Below are 19,844 nucleotides of genomic sequence, written 5' to 3'. Positions count from 1 at the left end.
GGCTTCACAGCTGGTCGGTTGTACCAAGGGGTTTGAAACCTTTAAAATCTTCAAAAAGGATGCAGCAGCCTGTTTCCTTTGTGCCACACTGCCTCACAATTGCTAAGGAGTTTAGTGTACAAAACTTCAGATTTATATGTGAGGGATAAAATTGGCATTGCAATGTTTGGTAAGTATTCCATTTTCTTAGACTGGGAAATACAGCCCTAGGAAATATGACAGCTTGCACAAATTATATAATTTTTCTTATTTATTTGGCTTATCTTAAATTGAGCATTTTTCACTTGACCATACCGTTTCTGGGCACTCAGTTTTCCTGCATCTTTTTCTGTGAAACATGATGCAGGATGACACCTGTAATGCTAGCCATGGTGAAAGGCAACATATAATACTGAACACCAGAACTGGGTTCCTTCAACTTCTGGTTGTGGTAACTGTTCCGGATCCTAACTAGAGGCAAAGCAAGTGCTAGATTGGAATACTTACCAGTGATATGGTTGTGTTCCAGCTCTAAGGGCACCAGTTACACTGACTCTTGTGCTCATGTGTTATATACAACATCTACACAGAGTGGTCACAGTTTAGAATTTTGCAGTATGCCAAACATCAATATTGAATGGCAGGCAGTAGGCTAGGAATCACCCATGGGGTTGCTCATATCAGATCCTGAATAAACTAGCAGAGTAGGAGACATTTACTTTCTCCCACCCCTAAAACCTCTGGTGCCTAAATCTGCCCGCAGGAGCCAGTGTCTTCTAGGTGGCCCAGAGTGCCCACTCCCCAGCTCCCCTCCCCACCCCCACCCTCACCACGGGATCTTCCTTCAATATCTCCTGTACTTTATAAATATCCTTCTGTCTCCTAACACCTTCTGCTATATCAAAACTACTACCCCGCAGATCTGTTAGCTCGTCTGATTGAAATAATTCACTAGTCACCAAAATACATTTACATTTTAATAAGAAATATATATTTTTTTAATTAAAAAAGTTTTCAATTACAGTTGACATACAATATTATATTAGTTTCAGGTGTACAAAACAACATGGTGATTAGACATTTATATACCTCACAACGGGATCACCCCAATATTTCTATAACCCGTTTCACACTGTACATAGTTATTACAATATACAAATTTTAATTTGGATTCATTTGAGTTAAGTTGCTGGGGAAACTATAATATGTGTAGGAAAATCTTTTGCTCCTTTCTCTCTAATCATCCTGTACCTTTCTTGGTCACTGGTGTTGCATCAGGGCAGGGATATGTTATAGTAGGATGGACCTTGCAGTACGTTTCAGAAGAAGGCATAATGTCATTTGTGAAGGGCAAGAAGTGGGCTAAGATGATGCTCCTGAAACCCATGTCCTCCAGCTTCCCTTTCACCCCCTCCAACTGTCTGCTCACTGCTTATGTCATACTTTTGGACAACCCCCTAAAGGCTAATTAGGGCCTTCACTCATTCTCACCTTTACTTGCTTTCTTGTTTCAGGGGTGTGTGTGTATGTGTGTGTGTGTGTGTGTGTGTGTGTGTGTGTATGTGTGTATTTGGAGAAATAGAATTTGTGGGAGTTTGTCTTTGGTATGATTCTGAGTTTGTCTTATGGATATTATAAGGTGAACATTTAAGAGAGTATTATTCTGTAATCAGTTGTTTTTGAAAACATGTTACTTAAGTACTTTCACAAAATAAGTAGGCTAGATTTAAGGGTAAGTTCATATTATTTATTACTTAGCTGTTGTTCATTGAGAGATTTTGGAATGTTTGTTGTTATTTAAAATACCAACCAGTTTTATTTTATCACTGTAGGTTCGAAGTATCAATCTTTACACTATTGAATTAACACATGGGGAATTTAAATGGCAAGTTAAAAGGAAATTCAAGCACTTTCAAGAATTTCACAGAGAGCTCCTCACATACAAAGCCTTTATTCGAATCCCCCTTCCCACCAGAAGGTAACTGTTTCAGAATTAACTATAAAGTTCTCCCAGTGTCCAAGTTGGGTGGAAAGAGTATTTTATTCATATCACGGATTAACTAGTCCATTGTTGGTGGATGTTTTCTATTAAATTGGCTGTTCTAACAATAAGCCGTATCATGAAAGATATTATGAGAGTCATGGCTCAAAGAGTATTCTAATAATGTTTGCATTGTGTGTATGTGCGTGTTTTAGACACACATTTAGAAGACAGAATGTCAAAGAAGAGCCTCGAGAGATGCCAAGCTTGCCCCGTACCTCAGAAAACATGATCAGAGAAGAACACTTCTTTGGTAGAAGGGTAAGTCCTTCACTGTTCTGTTGTTCTGAACATAATTTTGTGGCGCTAGGGAAACATGGTGTCTACTGAGGGGTGCAGCTGCTCTCATCCACTGATCCATCACCAAGGCTGGTTTAGCTTCTCTGGAATGAGTTAGGCAGCCTCTTCTTCCCTGGCCATTCTGACCCTAAGGAGGATGCATTTTCCCAGGAGAGGAAGAGTGTGTGTTAGGAGTGATGTGATGAAGAAGCTGTCCTATCAGCAGGAACCTCGTTAGCGCCTCGTGAGTCAAGATTGATTTCATCTCGAGGGTTTGGAGGGTTTATATAAAATCATATATTTCCATACATTGGCTTCAGAATTTTCAGTAGCTTGTCCTAAATAGATGTAAAATCTCATTCCCCAACTATAGATGGAATAATTGGGCTCTGAGAAGAGTAGGACAGAGTTACAGACATGTACTACAGCAGGACAGAAATCTCAGGAGGAGGGGCACTGCCGCCCGCTCTGCTTCAGTGATGCCGTGCTACGTAGGACAGAAGATTGATTGTTTTTTTTAACTAGAAAATTGACAAGTAAATGTCCGTTCTAGTTTGTCATATTTTGCAACTTTTATGTTCCAAGAGGGATGCTTGAGTTCTCCTTTGTAGTTGCCATCTTTTAAAAAATCTTTTTAGGGATCTGAAATATAAATTTTCCAAGATACCTAGACAAATAAAATTATAGTTTTGGGTGACTGTGTGTATGTATATAAGTACAGTGGAAAATGATAAACTGTGGCTTTAACAATTAGTGCCTCAGCATGTGTCATAGTCAACATAGTTGACATTTCCACCCCCTCCCATTTTAACATATTTGAAATCAGGGGACAAATTACTAGAAAGTTTCTTTTTTATTTAACCTCCCTATTTTTATCCCTTAAAATCTGTTAAAAATTTGCAGTATATCTTCCAGTAAATTCAGTGTTAGCATTGAGGAAATTAAGATTTTTTTGTAAAATTAAATGCTTTAAAACCTCCTTTGGGGAAGTCTTGTTCTAGTTACTATAGAAAATGAGAAGAATATATAGCTGGGACGTTGTCCACTTTATAAAAGACCTAAGGATGTGAAAAGTTAAATAACAAGAAGAGATTTAAATAATGGTTCAAGGGAACTATGGAAATAATTCCTTAATGCTATTCAGTATTACTTGTCCAAGGATAATATTAATAAATCACTGAGTAACTTAGAGAAGTTAAGATGGAGCAATGATCACATTATTATCACTAACAGCTTACATTTTTCTGTAAGTGTGATAATATCTCTTATCTAAATTATTTGCGTTACAGAAACAACTGGAAGATTACTTGACAAAGTTACTGAAAATGCCCATGTACAAAAACTATCATGCAACAGTAAGTACTATTTAGTTATTTAAATTTTGAAGTAATTTATAAAATCATAAATCGTCAGCTAAATTTTGGGTAATTTTATTAACACAAGTGCTTGTGTCTACTTCGGCATTATTCCTTGCGTTAAAATAAATAAAATGAATACAAAAATTATTTGACAGCAAGGATCTAGGTGATGGTATTTTAAAACTATCAAGTATAACTTAATATGTCTATAACAATAGATTTAAATGAACTTGAAATCCTGCCATAGGCTAGATTATCTAGAAATCAACTTCCTTTTCTCTTTAGGCTTCCAGAATAATGTCCCAAAGCATTTCTAACCCCGAAGAGAAAACACTAAGTAGGAAGTGATGAAAACAGTTGAGCAGAGTTGGATATCCAAAGATTATACAGAGCGTACTGCAGTGCCACCTGACAGGCTTGTGATGCTTATAAAAGGCCTGTCTTTTCATGTGAAATTGAGAAACATGGGAAAAGCTAGGGAGAGAAGAAACTCTTGGGAAATATGAGGTGGTGGGGCTTAGAAGCAGCTGGGAGGCACAGAGCAGCAAGCTGCAGGGAGCTGGCTTTGCAGAGAGTGTCAGAAAACAGTGAGCTCTGCTCCCTTTGAAGCCCTTGAAGGTGTGGTGTTTTGAAAGGGTTAGCCTTCAGTTATCTACAGATCCAGGTAACTGAGAATGCACTGGATTGTTTTGTGTCTGTGTTTGTGTGAACTGTATTGCTGTGGGTTGAAGGTAGGTATATGGTGTCTGCAGAACTTAAGAGTAGGTGCAGTTATGATGTGGTCTCTAGTTTAGAGAATGGTATCATATATACAGTAAACGGAGGGAAGCCCTCTGTGTATTTTGGAGAGGAAATAGAAGTGCCATGACTCTTTGGAGTATTTTGGTGACTCACGGCCTTCTTGCCAGCATATTATTTGCAGGCTGGGGCATGCACCCAGCTGGACCCCTCTACACACAAATGCCCCGGGGCTGACCATGGCCTACCTTCTGTAGCAGCTTGCCCTGTGATGTTCCATGGACTTGAGGAAGCTTCTATGGTTTCATAGTCCTGGAGAAGTTTTTCCCAGGGGAAACAGATATTTGGGTCTAAGCAGGGGATCTCAAGAGAAGGATGATGGGTAGGATTTCTTCCCTTCTAGGACTCAGGAGCATGCAACTTTGAAAGAAAGAAGCAAATAAGGATATTACTGCTCTTGTTACTAAAAATGCTTCCTGCTGTGTTCTCTGAAATCAGATATGCTGTTTTCTTTAGTAGGGAATTATTTAAATCTCTACTAGGACCACTATACAATAATTTTCCATTTGTTTTATTTTTCTGCCTGCTCGTGACTTTACTTTTGCTATTTCTTTTGGCTCTAGAACAGTACTTGCTGAGTTCAGTCTTCTCTTTCTGCGTACATTATCACATTTTACATTCTAATGTTGATTAAAGAATGTTTACATTTTTTAAATGTTTATTTTAATTTCTTTTCCAATCATAAAAGTCTTTCCAAAGTTGACTCATATTGTATTTAGAAATTCCAGAATGTCTTCTAAACATTTCCTTTGAAAGGGAAAACCTGATAACAATTGACTGAATAAACAAACAAACAAACAAAATATATGTATATATAATATATATATAATATATATAATACATAATAGTATATATTATATATTTATATATTTATATATTATAATTATATATATTATAATTATAATATATAATATATATTATATATTATATGTTATATGTTATATATATATATAATATATATCATCATTTTTGATGGCTGCTTAAATAAATCCCCGCCACAGCGGAACTCTCCAAACTGATTCAAGTGTAGGATACAGTTTGATCTATATTAATTCTCTAACATCATTTTCCTTTCATACTAAATGTAATCTGGCCTAGAAACTAGATTTATAGGCCTCTGCCTCATATTTATGAAATTAGGTTGGCTATGTGTCTCTTTTGATAATTGTGAAAAGTATTAAAACTCCTGTCAGCAAAAAGCATATTAAAAGTTATTTTTATCTAATCACGTATAATTAATTTATATTTTGATAAGGGTTAAACTTATTGTAAAGTAATTTGGTTCCTTAGGCCAATAGGCTCATGGCTTATAGGTCAAGGGATAACAGAGGATCATGTCCCTAATTTCAATAAAATATCAATGAAATTATATAGGGACAGCTCTTTCTTCCTTCCTTTATATGGTCATTGGTTAGAGTAGGAATTGCCTTTTTCTCCAGGAGTATGAAAGCTTCCTTTGTTTTTATTCCTTTTTTCCTCTTTGAGGTTCTGAAAAACAAAGTATCCTAGTGTTTTAGTGGATTTAAATCAGGTAGTTCCCTCAGAGATTATTGGTAATTCATTCTGTTTTCTTGATTCATTTGTCAAATGGGGATAAATGTATTTGACCTCTTCTCAAGGAATAAATATGTTTTTTTTTTTAAAAAAGAAATATTTAATCAATTGTATAATGACATGTAAAATCTCAAATAGGATTCCTTTTATGTTTTGAATGGTACCGATGTTGGCTATACTATAAACCCACTAGCTGGGCACTTTAGTAACTGGAAAATGCTTATCTTCCAGGGAATTAAAAGGAGGACTCATTAGAAACAATAAGTGTACTTTGTCCCAGACTAAAAATTAAAATCTAGAAATGGAACAAAATGCGTAATTTCCAAGAAAAGGGCCCCACGCTGATAGGATAATATCGCCAACTTAAAGTCAATCATCTGACTCCTGTAACTCAGATTCCTTATCTTCAAGATGGTGATTAGCTTGAAATCACCGTCTTGGAGGTAAGTAATCTGAGTATAACATTCCACAGACCTGTAACACTGCGTTCAACTCTCCCTTGCTTTATAAAATGAATAAATTTAGCTTGAGGGGAAGAGTGGGTAAAGATTAATAAAGATGAACATGGTGTTTCCTTTTCAGAGCAAAGCTGTACTGATTTAAACAGCAGCATCTATAAATTAAGGGAAATGTCATTCTCATGATTGACTAGGACTTGGTCCAGCCTCTCAGTTTCCTCCACAGATTAGCTGTCTTCTGTTTTCTCTGGAGCTGTGTTGTTTTACCTGGAAGGCAGCCTTTCCTGGAGTGGTTGAACCCACCTCTTACCCTTTCTACGAGGGCACTGCCCAACCCCACCCTCTTGTCTTCTTGCTTCTGAGACTTTCCCACTTGGCTACTTGCTTGAATTTTTACTACCTCAAGAATAAAGGGGCCCTTTGAACAATGCCCTTCTATTCTGATGCAAAGATGGGAGAAGTGGTGTGTATGCGATTGCCAAGTAATTTCCAGGACTTGTTGTTACCTCTAGGGTTTTTTGCTTGTCCCTTGGAGTAGGAACCCTTTGCTTCCCTGTTTCCTTAACATATAATTGTACTTTTCACAAGTTCCTTGGGGCATCGGGGGGTGGGGGAAGGGTTCTCATTAGTACATTATTCAAGAGATTAATAAACCCTATGGAATATTGTCAGTCTAAAGTAATCACTAAATTCTTTTTTTTGTAAATTACAGTTTATTGAGGTGACAATTGTTAGTAAAGTTACATAGATTTCAGGTGGACAATTCTGTAATACATCATGTATATCTCACATTGTGTGTTTACCACCCAGAGTCAGTTCTCTTTCCATCACCACATATTAGACCCCATTTACCCTCTTCTATAGCCTGCTCCTCCCATACCCCCAGGGAACCCCTAAACTATTGTCTGTGTCTATGAGTTTTGTTCTTTCATTTGTTTGTCTTGTTCTTGTTTTGTTGTTTCAATTTTATATACCGCATATCAGTGAAATCATAGGGTTCTCTACTTTTTCTGTCTGACTTATTTCGTTTGGCATTATAATCCCAAGATCTGCAAAGAAGGGATGCCTTTTATTTCTTTGTCTTGCCTGATTGCTCTGGCAAGGACTTCCAAAACTATGTTGAAAACAGAGGTGAAAGGTGACAGCCCTGACGTGTTCCTGAATGTAGAGCAAAGGGCTTCAGTTTTTCACTGTTAATTATGAGATTAGCTGAGGCTTTGTCATATATGGCCTTTATTATGTTAAGGCATTTTCCTTTTATACCTATTTTATTAAGTGTTTTAATCATAAATGGATGTTGTATCTTGTCAAATGCTTTTTCTGCATCAATTAATGTAATCATATGATTTTTGTCCTTTATTTTGTTTATGTGATGTATCACATTGATGGATTTGTGTATGTTGAACCGTCCTTGTGCCCCTGGGATGAACCCCACTTAGTCGTGATGAATAATCTTTTTAATGCATTGTTGCATTCGATTTGCTATCCTTTTGTTTAGGATTTTTGCATCTGTATTCATCAGAGATATTGGTCTGTAGGTTTCTTTTTTTGTGTTATCCTTACCAGGTTTTGGTATCAGGGTAATGTTGGCCTCATAAAATGAGGTAGGGAATATTGTCTCTTCTTCAATTTTTTGAAACAGTTTGAGTAGAACAGGTATTAGATCCTCTTTGAAGGTTTGGTAGAATTCACTAGTGAAGCCATCTGGTCCCGGACTTTTGCTTTTGGGAAAGTTTCGGATGACTGATTCAATTTACTTACTGGTGATCGGTCCATTTAGATTTTCCAATTCTTCATGATTCAGCCTAGGAAGGCTATATGTTTCTAAGAACTTGTCCATTTCTTCTAGGTTATTGAATTTGGTGGCATATAGTCCTTCATAGTATTCTTGGATGATCCTTTGTATTTCTGTGGCATCCATGATAAATTCCCCTTTTTCAATTCTGATTTTGTTTATTAGTGTCTTTTCTCTTTTTCTCTTAGTGAGTCTAGCCAAGGGTTTGTCAATTTTATTAATCTTTTCAAAGAATCAGCTCTTTGTCACATTAATTTTTCCTATTGTTTTTTTTGTTCTCTATTTCATTTAGTTCTGCTCTGATTTTTATTATTTCCTTTCTTCTGCTGACCTTGGGTTTGATTTGTTCTTCTTTTTCTAGTTCTTTAAGGTGTAACATGAGGTAATTTATTTGGGATTTTTCTTGTTTCTTGAGATAGGCCTGTATTGATATAAATTTCCCTCTTAAAACTGCTTTCGCTGCATCCCAAAATTTTGGTAGGATGTATTTTCATTCTCATTTGTTTCTATGTATGTTTTGATCTCTCCCCTTATTTCTTCTTTGACCCAGTCATTCTTTAAAAGCATGTTGTTTAAGTTTCACATATTTGTGTTTTTTCCTGCTTTCTTTTTGCAGTTGATCTCCAATTTCAAAGTCTTGTAATCAGAGAATATGCTTGGTATGATTTCAATCTTCTTAAATTTGCTGAGGCTAGTTTTATGTCCCAATATATGGTCTATTCTTGAGAATGTTCCATGTACACTAGAAAAAAATGTATAGTCTGATGTTTTAGGGTGAAGTGCTCTATAAATGTCAATTATGTCCATTTCATCTAATGTGTCATTTAGGGCTGCTATTTCTTTATTTATTTTCTGTTTAGATGATCTATCCATAGTTGTCAATGATGTATTTAGGTCCCTTACTATAATTGTGTTTTGTTCAATTTCTCCCTTTAGTTCTGTTAGTAGTTGCTTGGTATATTTTGGTGCTCCCTAATTGGGGGCATAAATATTGATGACTGTTATGTCTTCTTGTTGTATAGTCCCCTTTATCATTATGAAATGTCCATCTTTGTCTCTTGTTACCTTTTTTTATCCTGAACTCTGTTTCATCTGATATCAGTATGGCTATGCCTGATTTTCTCTGAATACCGTTTGCTTGGAGTGTCAATTTCCACCCTTTCACTTTGAGTCTATGTTTGTTCTTGTAGCTGAGGTGTATCTCTTGGAGGCAGCATATAATTGGGCTTAGTTTTTTTATCCAGTCTGCTACTCGATGCCTTTTTATTGGTAAGTTCAGTCCATTTACATTTAGGGTGATTATTGATATGTGAGGATTTCCTATTATTCTATCTTTGGTTTTCTGGTTAGACTGTGTCTCCATTGTTTCTTTGCCTTTTTGTTGTTGTCTATTATTTCTGTCTGGTGATATTCTATGATTTCTCCTTCTATTTCTTCTTTTATTATGTTATATATTTCAGTTCTGGATTTTTTTTTTTTTTTTTTTTGAGTCATTACAATTAAGTTTACGTAAAAGAAAGTTTCATATTTAGAGTATACCATTTTCCTCAGCATGCTTACTTTCTCCATTCCCATATTCAGGTTCAGGCCTTTTATATTTTGGTTGTCACATATTATCCCTATTCTGGTCGAATAGTCTCCTTTAGTATTTCTTGTAATGCAGGTCATGTGTTAGAAAATTCCCTCAGCTTCTGTATGTCTGGAAAGGTCCTTATTCCTCCTCCATATCTAAAGGGTATCTTTGCTGGATATATTAGTCTTGGCTCATAATTTCTGTCTTTCAATGGTTTGAATATTTGATTCCACTCCCTCCTGGCTTGTAGAGTTTCTGCTGGAAAATCTGATGATAATCTAATGGGCTTTCCTTTGTAGGTTACCGTCTTCTTTTCTTTCGCTGCCTTGAGGATTCTTTTTTGTCGTTAATTTTTGACAGCTTGAATACAATGTGCCTTGGAGAAGGCCTATTGGGGCTGAGGTAATTATGTGTTTTATTTGCTTCTTAGATTCGAGGATCCATTTCTTTCCACAAGATTAGGAAGTTCTCATCGACAATTTGCTTGAATATACTCTCTGTTCCCTTCTCTCTTTCTTCTCCTTCTGATATGCTCATTATTCTTATATTGTTCTTTCTGATGAAATCAGACAGTTCTTGTAGTTCTTTCCTTTCTTTTAAGTCTCAAGTCTCTTTCTTCTTCCATCCATGTCATTTCCAGATTTTTATCTTCGATGTCACTGATTCTTTCCTCCATCTGGTCAACTCTACTACCTAAGCTGGCTATTTCATTCTTCATTTCTTTTACTGAGTTTTCAATCTCCAGAAATTCTATTTGGTTCCTTTTTCAAATTTCAATCTCTTTGGTAAAATGTTCATTTTGTTCTTTGATTGTGTTTCTGAGTTCATTAAACTGCCTGTCTGTGTTTTCTTGCATCTCATCGAGTTTCTTAAGAACTGCAATCTGGAATTCTCTGTCATTTAAGTCACATATTTCCATGTGTTTAAGTTCATTTTCTGGAGACCTTTCATTTTCTTCTTGAGCTGTCTTGTTACCTTAGTTATTCATGGCAATTGATGATTTATTATTTCTCTTCTTAGACATCTGCAGGAGTGGTTTCTGCAACAGGTTGATAGACAGAGGTCTTTCTTTTGTTTTCTAGTAGGTATTGGTAGAATGTTTTATTCTCTCTCTGACTGCAACCTTTTATTCTCTCTCACACTGTAGTGTTATATTTTCTCTGCACTGTGGGCGGATTCCCTGGAAGATGCGCTTCTCCTCTGTGAACAGTTCTCCTGTGTCATAAGGTGCCACCTCCATGGAGGGATGTGAAGAGCTTCTGAGGTTTCAAAGCTCTTCCTGCCCCAGATTCAGAGCCCATGTGTTTCAGCAGCTCTGTGTACTCCTGCAGGGATCCGCCCAGATAGGTGGGGACAGGGGCTGGGTGGGTTGTGAAAAGTGGCCCAGAGCAATGGCTGTGACCACCACCACAGCCAGTCCTGCTTCCATAGCTCCCTCCCCTTTGCCAGAACTAGTTGGGGTGCGAGTCCATGCCTGTGGACCACAGTTCTCAGAACTGCAAATATTCTGTTCTTTTGATCTGACACTGCTACTGTTCTGCTTCTAGCACTGAGCAGGTGGGGGTAGGGTGAGCTCTGGGAGGGTAGGAAGGGAGCAGCTAGTCTCAGTGCCTAATACTTCCATTCTCTGCTAGGCAGTGAGGACTTAAACTGCCATTTTCAGCCTTCTTCCCTCAGTCTTTGCTCCGAGGTCTCTGCCGTGAGCATTGGATTCACCCGTGTTATATGCTGTCCCCTCAGCCCTGTGGGCCATAAGCGGAGCCCTAGCAGTCCGAGTTCTTCCCTCTCCTGCAGCTGCAGTAGTTCCGGGAAGCAGCGAGCTCGGCGCACTGAGCTAGGTCTGCGTCCTGCGCCCACGTGGCTCCCTCTCTGCACTTCTCCCTTCCCTCCTCCCTGCCCATGCAATTTGCCCACCTTTAGATGATTTCAGTAGTGAGGCTCTTAGTCTTGTCTGTCTGCTGTGCAGTGAGTACTTTGTGGAGTTATAGTTGTTCAATTTGTTGTAAATTCCAGGGAAGATTGCAAGGGTCTCACCTCACGCCACCATTTTTATGACATAATCATTAAATTCTTATTCCTGAAAATCACCTGCCCAAAATGGAGAATGGAATTCTTAATACTAAAGATACACTGAAATATTTGGACAGCAGAATCTTGTTTAATTTCAAATTTTATTATTTAGGTTTGCTTCTAAACTGACCTTGCCACATTTACTTTCAATCTAATATGGATATTTCAGTATTAGAATATTTATTGCCAGAGATTTTTCTTTTTCTCTATAATAGGGATAGTTCTTTCTTGAAATCTCTCTTTAGTCAAACTTTACTAAACTGGTAGGGTAATTTAAAATTTTATGTTAATGTACAACTTTAAAATTTCTGGTGCAGCCGTTATGGAAGGCAGTGTGGAGGTTCCTCAAAGAATTACGAATAGAATTGCCGTATGACCCAGCAATCCCTCTCCTGGGTATCTACCCAAAAAATCTGAAAACATTTAGAGATAAAGACATGTGTGCTCCAATGTTCATTGCAGCTTTGTTTACGGTGGCCAAGACATGGAAACAACCAAAATGTCCTTCGATAGATGAATGGATAAAGAAGTTGTGGTACATATACACAATGGAATACTATTCGGCAGTGAGAAAAGATGATATAGGAACATTTGTGACAACATGGATGGATCTTGAGAGAGTAATGCTGAGCGAAACAAGTCAGACAGAAAAGCAGAGAACCATGTGATTTCACTGATATGTGGTATATAAACCAAAAACAACAAAAGAACAAGACAAACAAATGAGAAACAGAAACTCATAGACACGGACAATAGTTTAGTGGTTGCCAGAGGGTAAGGGGGGTGGGGGGGGAGGTGAGGGTAAGGGGGATCGAATATATGGTGATGGAAGAACTGACTCTGGGTGATGAACACACAATGGGATTTATAGATGATGTACTACAGAATTGTACACCTGAAATCTATGTAATTTTACTAACAATTGTCACCCCAATAAATTTAATTAAAAAAACAAAAACAAAAAAAAACAAAATTTCTGCATTGCTAATGTATACTTAATTTAGATGAAATTCTTTATGCTTTGTTATGAAATTTTGTTATGATGTTCTCAAGTTACAATTTCTAAATTGTTGTAAAGGATATTTGTTGTCAACTATTTGATGATAAGAGCTATTTGAATAAGAAAATATCCAGGTATTAGATAAGTGGTTTCTTTGATATTAGCTTATCATTTCCTAGTCTTCCATTCAACGGTTCTGTGACTTTGCATAAATTGGTCACACCTCTGTGGTAGTTTCTTCCAGTGTAAACTAGGATTGACATTTTCTCTCTGCTCCCTAGAGATAAAATGAGAGCTGTGGCTTAGGATTTTAAAAGATTTTGTATTCTGTGGCTCAAAGTCTGCAGTGTCACTTCTAATATGTGTTCCTACATTTTCCCATTAAAAAGCATTTCCACAAATCAGATTTACAAGATGCATAGTACTGAATTACCATATTTTATATAAGAAATGAAATGTAAAGACCTTGAGTTTTAAAATCTTTATAAAAAATTCAATGTGAAAATATATTTGGTTTGGGGTGTTTAAGTCTTTTTAAATTTTAAATACTTCCTCAAATAACCCAAAGAAAAGACATGCAAGCATTTAATTGGACTTCACAAGGATTGACAGCACTGAGAGATTTGTAATTTTTTCTTACAAGGTTAACATTAGGTATTTCCAGTCATATAGAAAAAGCTTCAAGGAATACTGTTGTTTCGTTTTATAAATCTCATTTACAAGCTTAGATCCAATACTATTTCCTTTGAGATATCCTATCAGCTAGGAAGTGGTCCTGTCTCTCTAACTACTCTCCCATGTAACTGTTATGGTTCTTCCCACAGAACTTTATTGATGTGGAGTGTTTTCCATGTCTGGTTTCCTCTCTGCTTCCTGATGCCAGGAGCATATACGTTCTATCTTTGATTTTTCTAGTAAGGTTGTTATTGACATGGTCTAAAACCATAGGCAGATCTGGACTTACTGTGGCTGCTTTCAAAGAAAATTCTGTAAATTGGGAGGAAAATAATATCTAACTATAGATGTTTCAAGGAGTACAGGAGGTAAAACTGCGTATGCTAAGAATTACTTTAGGTTTGTCATTGGTTTTCCCCTTTGTGCCTCCATGTTTTCATCTCGCGCTCATCTAAATAGAATAAAGTCGCTCAATTTGAGGAAGATAAATGTTGAATGACTTTTTAGTTTTGCAGCTTAGTTTTGAGAATACTGACTGGTCTGGCCTGATTCTGAATCTACCCCTTGCTAATTTTGTGATCTTGGACAATTTACTTAACTTTTCTAAACCAGAGACTGGGAACCAATGGCTCACAGACCAAATCTAGCCCACTGCCTATTTTTGTATGGTCTGTGAGATGAGAATAGTTTTTCCATTTTTAAATATTGAAAAAAATCAAAAGAAGAATAATATTTCAAGACATAAAAATTACATTCAATTCATATTTTAGTATGCATAAAAAAGTTTTAATAGATTATAACCAAGCCTATTCATTTATGTATTATCTATGGCTGCTTTCTTGCTTCAGTAGTTTATCTGTTTCACAAAGCCTAAAATACTTACTGTCTCTTTGCAGAGAAAATATTTACTGTCTCTTTGCAGAGAAAGTTTGCCCTACCCCTGCTCTAAACCTTGGTTTCTTCTTCTCTATAGTGTGAAAAACAGCACCTATTTCTGAGAGGTTTGAAACAATGCATGAAAAATGCTTAGTACGGGGTCATCAGATACTAAACATTCAGTAAATGTTAGCTATTGATGTTGTTACAATATTTATAGTTTCTAATCTTCTCATAATTTATACAGTAATGCTGGACCAAAAATTCTCTTTATACTCACTAAGAATATAATTTTTATATTTTACTTACATGTAATTTAATTTAATTTTAATTTAATATGTTTGTATTAGAATATTCTGCTACACCTGATGTTCAAAGCCTTCCCCACTCTCCCCTCAGCCTACTTTGCCGTTTAATTTTCTGTTACTCTCCTTCATCTGACTCACTCTAGTCCAACTATACATCCAATGACCTTTCCTGTTCTGTGTCTCCTTCATCTCCCATTGCCACATACCAAGTCTAGTCTGTCTTCCAAACCTGGCAACCACATCACTTTCTTCACATAATCTTTTATTATTTGTATGTACATCAAGCCACACAATTCCCTTTCCCCAACAACAAAAACAAACACCATTGCAATTGGGGAGTAAATTGTTTCTCCACGATCTTCTGCGTTTTGTCTGTCCATCTTAGAGCACACATCACTTTCTCAGTTGTGTTTTAATGATATACTTCTAATCTCTACTCTTTCGGGGCAATACCATTGTTATTGATTTGTATAGTCTATAGGATACCCCAGATGTGTTTGCACATAGCAATGCCTAATTAAGTGATTTTTTTGAATGCATGAATTTCTCTTTTTTTTCTGACTTTTTAAAGTATGGATTTTTGGCTTCTTTTCAGACAGAATTCCTTGCTATAAGCCAGCTGTCTTTCATCCATGATTTGGGACCAAAGGGCATGTAAGTTCCAGTGTTGGATCTTTAAAGAGAAGTGTGAAAATTAATACGCATTTACATTTGATTTACCGTCATGCCATGATGATGGAAATCACCTGGTTTTACTGCTAGCTTCTTTTCTCCCCAACAGAGTCAGAGTAACTGAGGGGATCTGTTTATACAAAACAAAGTATCTTGCTACATTAAACAATGGTAGCAACTGTTCCACTCTCTTTCTTATGTGCTTACAGAACCGGTTTCCTCTAACCCTACAGTTGGAATGTTTAATACAGGTAGTAAATATGATGTTCGGGAACATGCATTAAAAATCAAACATATTATATTGTATATTTGAAAGTTGCTAAGAGAGTAGATCCTAAAAGTTCTCATCACAAGAAAACAAAATTGTAACTGTGTCACAATGGATGTTAACTAGACTTATTATGGTTATTGTTTCGCTTTATATACAAATATCAAATCAATATGTTGTATACATGAAACTAATATAATGACATATAATTATATGTCATTATATTTCAATTAAAAAAATCAAACATGCAGGATCCCTTCTAATCACTTATAAAAGTTAGCTGTTTATCACTCATTTTCCTAACTAAAAGTAATAACTGTAAAATGTATGTTATGCAACATGATTGAAATATACTTAGTGATTATTTTCCTTCAAAATATGACAGCCTGATATTATAAAGAGCTTAACATTTTTAGTAAAGATCATTGTTAGTAGTTGTTTTAAAATACTTCTTTTGTTTAGCCATTATTATTGTTATTTCTTTTCACATCTTTCAAAATCAAGATCTTTCCCTTTCCAAAGCTAGTAGCTTTGCTTTACTTTCTTTGACATGGCTTGGTCCTAGAATTGTAGGTGAAGGGATACAGAAATGGTTTGGGATCCTGGGGGAGCCCTCCTGTGGTCTCATGGTCTCAAGAGCAGCTGAACCATCTCCATGCAGGCATTGTATGGGGTCTTTTTTAGGCTGTTTTCAGTGACGAGGGAATGCTCTGCATTTGTAACCAGAAGCCAGGATGCATAAGGTCCTGCAGTATGCATAATAGAATTTTGCTGCCCCCATTGCCAACAGGGCTACATTTGACCAGAGTGCTTCAAAGTTTAGCTGCTGGAGTACTCAGCCTAGCAAATATGGTACTGGGCTGTTTGAGGGTAAAGAAGGAAACAGTAGGAAGGAAAGTCATGTGAGAATGAAACAGTTTATTTAGTCTCAAGTTAGAAGGCTGTATCAGGTAAGAGTGAGTTGCAGATTGAAAATGATGGGTTAATTTGATGTCTCTTTCAGAGAAGGCATGATAATGAAAAGATCTGGGGGACACAGGATACCAGGCTTGAATTGCTGTGGTCAGGGAAGAGCCTGCTACCGGTGGTCAAAAAGGTAGGACTTAGGAGTTTTGTGTTTTTGTTTAATAAACTGGATATTCGGGGAGTTTTTACATGCTAATTTTAAATTAAATTAAGAATCAATGCTATGTTCTTTGAAAGTCATAGCAGAGAAAATCTTAAATTATTTTAAGTTCCAAGTTTCAGCATCCATTTAAACAGTCTTCTCACACTTGGACTTGTATGCAGAGTATGCAAATTGTATTAGATACATGAAAACCCAGTGGGCCATGGGACTCAAAAATGGGTCAGCCAAGGAACATGTATAATACAAATGGCCAATAAGTACAAGTAAATGTGCTTGGAATCACTAGTCATTAGGGAAATATAAATCAAAACCACAGTGAGATAGAACTTCACACCCACTTGATGGTTAATAGTAAAAAAGATAGACAATAACAAGTGTTGATAAGGATGTAGAAAAATTGGAACCCTTATACGTTGCTGGTGGAAATATAAAATGGTACAGCCACTTTGAAAAACAGTGTGATGGCTCCTCAAAATGTTAAACAGAGAGTTACCGTAAGCCCCAGCAATTCCACTCCTATGTGTTTACCAAGCGAATTGAAAAAATATGCCTATATCAAAACTTAGTTATGAGTGTTCATAGCAGCATTATTCAGAACAGCCAAAAAGTGAAAACAACCCAAATGTCCATCAACTGACGAGTGGCTAAACGAAAGGTAGTGTGTCCACACAGTGGAATATTATTCAGCTATAAAAAGGAAAGAAGAAAACTGGTAATGGGTAGTGGGTTTCTTTCTGGGTTGATGAAAATATCTGGAATTAGGTGGCCATGATGGTTGCACAATTTTGTGAGTATATTAAAAACCATTGAATGGAACACTTTTAAAAGGTAAATATTATTGTATGTAAATATATCTAAATAACAGTTTGAAACTTTTAGTGAAAAGAAAAGAATGAACTACTGATACATGCTGTTTCATGAATGAATCTTGAAAATGTTGCAATAAGAATTTACTGGGATTTTGAAAAATATTAAGAAATGTTATTTTAACCTTGAAAAATATATATGAGCTCATGTATAAATATGACAGTGAGCTATGTGTATATTGAAAATATATCAACTTAAAACTTTAAACATGTTTAAGATAGACTACCACCAAAAAAAATGCCATTAAGTTGGGCTCTTATTTTCCTGGGTTTTGGAAGGATAGAAGAAATCAGAAGGAAAAGATGAAAAGATTAAACTAGAGAAAATTAAAAATGTCCGTGTTATAAAAAACAATTTTACTAAAATAAAAAGGGAAATAATATACTATAAAATATTTGCTTTCAGATAAACTTCTGGAACTTATATAAATGTCCCCATAAACCTGGGGTATAAATAACATCATAGGAAATTCAGAGACTCCCACTTGAGGTGTCTTCCCACCCTGTCCCACCCCCATTGTACACGAATGGGGGAATACTCAGAGCAAATGGCAAGCCAGGAGAGGAATGGAGTGCACTCAGCCTGCCCTTCCAGTGCTTTCTGCTCCCACCATGCCTTTCCGGGAGGCTGGTCTTGCCCACCCACTGGGGCCCTGGTGCATATTCCTCCCGTGAGCTCCTCCCCCAGCCTCATCTTTCCCTAAGGTCGCTGCTGCACGCCAACCGCAAGGTTTTGGATTGCAAACACCTGCGAGTCTTTGAGTAAAGACTTGCTCTGGGCGGCCTTTGTGCAGAGCAGGCCGGAAGTGTTCTAACCCCCAGGAGCAGCCGTCAGACAAGAGCTGGCAGGAGTCCAACCCCCTCACCCCATGGGTGGGACGATCCTGCCGCAAGTGCTACACTGTCTCCTGGAGCTCCCTGGCAGATCTGCAGCCCCACTGCCCACAATAAGGCGCATCAAAACACCTTCTTCATGGCTCCCTTCCTGCTTTCCCTAATAAGCCCCTTTGGAAACTACTTTCACTTACATCCGTGTCTCAGAATAGACTTCTGGGGCAACCCAACCTAAGACATCTACTCAAGAAATGGAAGCCTTGGTCTGGTCCAGTCAGTCATTTATTGAGTGTCTAATGCTTGCCACATTGTGTATTGGCTGCTGGGAAATCAGTGTGAACCAGACCAAGTCCCTGTCCTCACGGAACTCTACGAGAGGGGAATGGAGGCAGTGGTGAAGCTGACGAGTAGTGTAAATGATACGAATGCAGGTGGTGACAGAGCTTTGAAGGACAAGAGGGCAGTAAGGTAGTGAGGGCCTTGAGGACAGGAGGGGGTGGCTTTAGCTCCAGGAGTCAAGCTGCTGACATGCGAGTGATAACCTCTATGAGAGGGGACAGCCAGAAAAGATAGGGGAAGACCTTGTTATACAAAAGAAATACACCTCCCTCCCTTTTCAACTTTGGATTAAATCAGGCTTCAACCAGGATAATCTAAAAATACGTGATCTTCCCTGTAATAAAATGTGTAATCATTGGAAATTACATAAATCTTTCCTTGAAGATTGAAGTCTTGGTACCATTTTAATTATTATTTCCTGAGTCACATTTGTGGGATATAAAATATCAGTACCAAATAAAAATGACAAGATATAGCCGATGAAATTAGAAAGTTTCCCAAAGGAGAAGACTATTGGTGTCTAAATGGGAGTTACTTTTTAATGGTGACACTTGTTCATAACTCTCTTTTTTATTTTTGTATAAAATAAGAAACATTGTAATCACTTTCTTATTTATTTTATGTTGGCAAATAGAGATAAGGCAAATGGGCCATCAAACTTTCAATCAAGTCTCATAATGACTTTGTCTCAGGGACAAGTGAAAGGAGGAAGAAAAAGGCAAACACACCGAACATTTCTTCCCACAATTTTAAACATCTGCTGAAACAATGCATCTATCGAGTAATTTCTCTGCACCTGATAGTGGACTAGATGATAACTTTCCTATCTCAAGTAATGTCTTCAGAGAAAGAGATCTATAGATTTCAAGAAATAAAGTTAGCGTTTACTGAACTATGAGCTAGCCCAAGAATTAAAGTTTTTAGATGGTGACAGTATCTAAATTTCATTTACTCTGGGACCCATTCGTGCAG

At 36.9% G+C, this 19,844-nt stretch overlaps 1 protein-coding gene across 8 annotated transcripts in view; it reads left to right on the top strand.

Annotated features, from left to right (window-relative positions):
* Window positions 1-19,844, top strand: part of PLD1 (phospholipase D1) — a 180,299-nt gene that overhangs the window by 69,043 nt on the left and 91,412 nt on the right. For all 8 annotated transcript variants that reach the window (XM_019735181.2, XM_074327913.1, XM_074327908.1 and 5 more), the window contains exons 4-8: window positions 1,812-1,957; window positions 2,176-2,281; window positions 3,589-3,654; window positions 15,360-15,418; window positions 16,708-16,800. In XM_019735181.2, coding sequence (XP_019590740.2) covers window positions 1,812-1,957; window positions 2,176-2,281; window positions 3,589-3,654; window positions 15,360-15,418; window positions 16,708-16,800 — 470 coding nt within the window. The remainder of the gene's footprint in view (window positions 1-1,811; window positions 1,958-2,175; window positions 2,282-3,588; window positions 3,655-15,359; window positions 15,419-16,707; window positions 16,801-19,844) is intronic.

Source organism: Rhinolophus sinicus, linkage group LG01 (genome assembly GCF_036562045.2).
Source record: "Rhinolophus sinicus isolate RSC01 linkage group LG01, ASM3656204v1, whole genome shotgun sequence".
Taxonomy (NCBI): Eukaryota; Metazoa; Chordata; class Mammalia; order Chiroptera; family Rhinolophidae; genus Rhinolophus; species Rhinolophus sinicus.
Note: the sequence above shows the minus strand (reverse complement) of the source record. Positions and strands in the feature narration are given on the sequence as shown.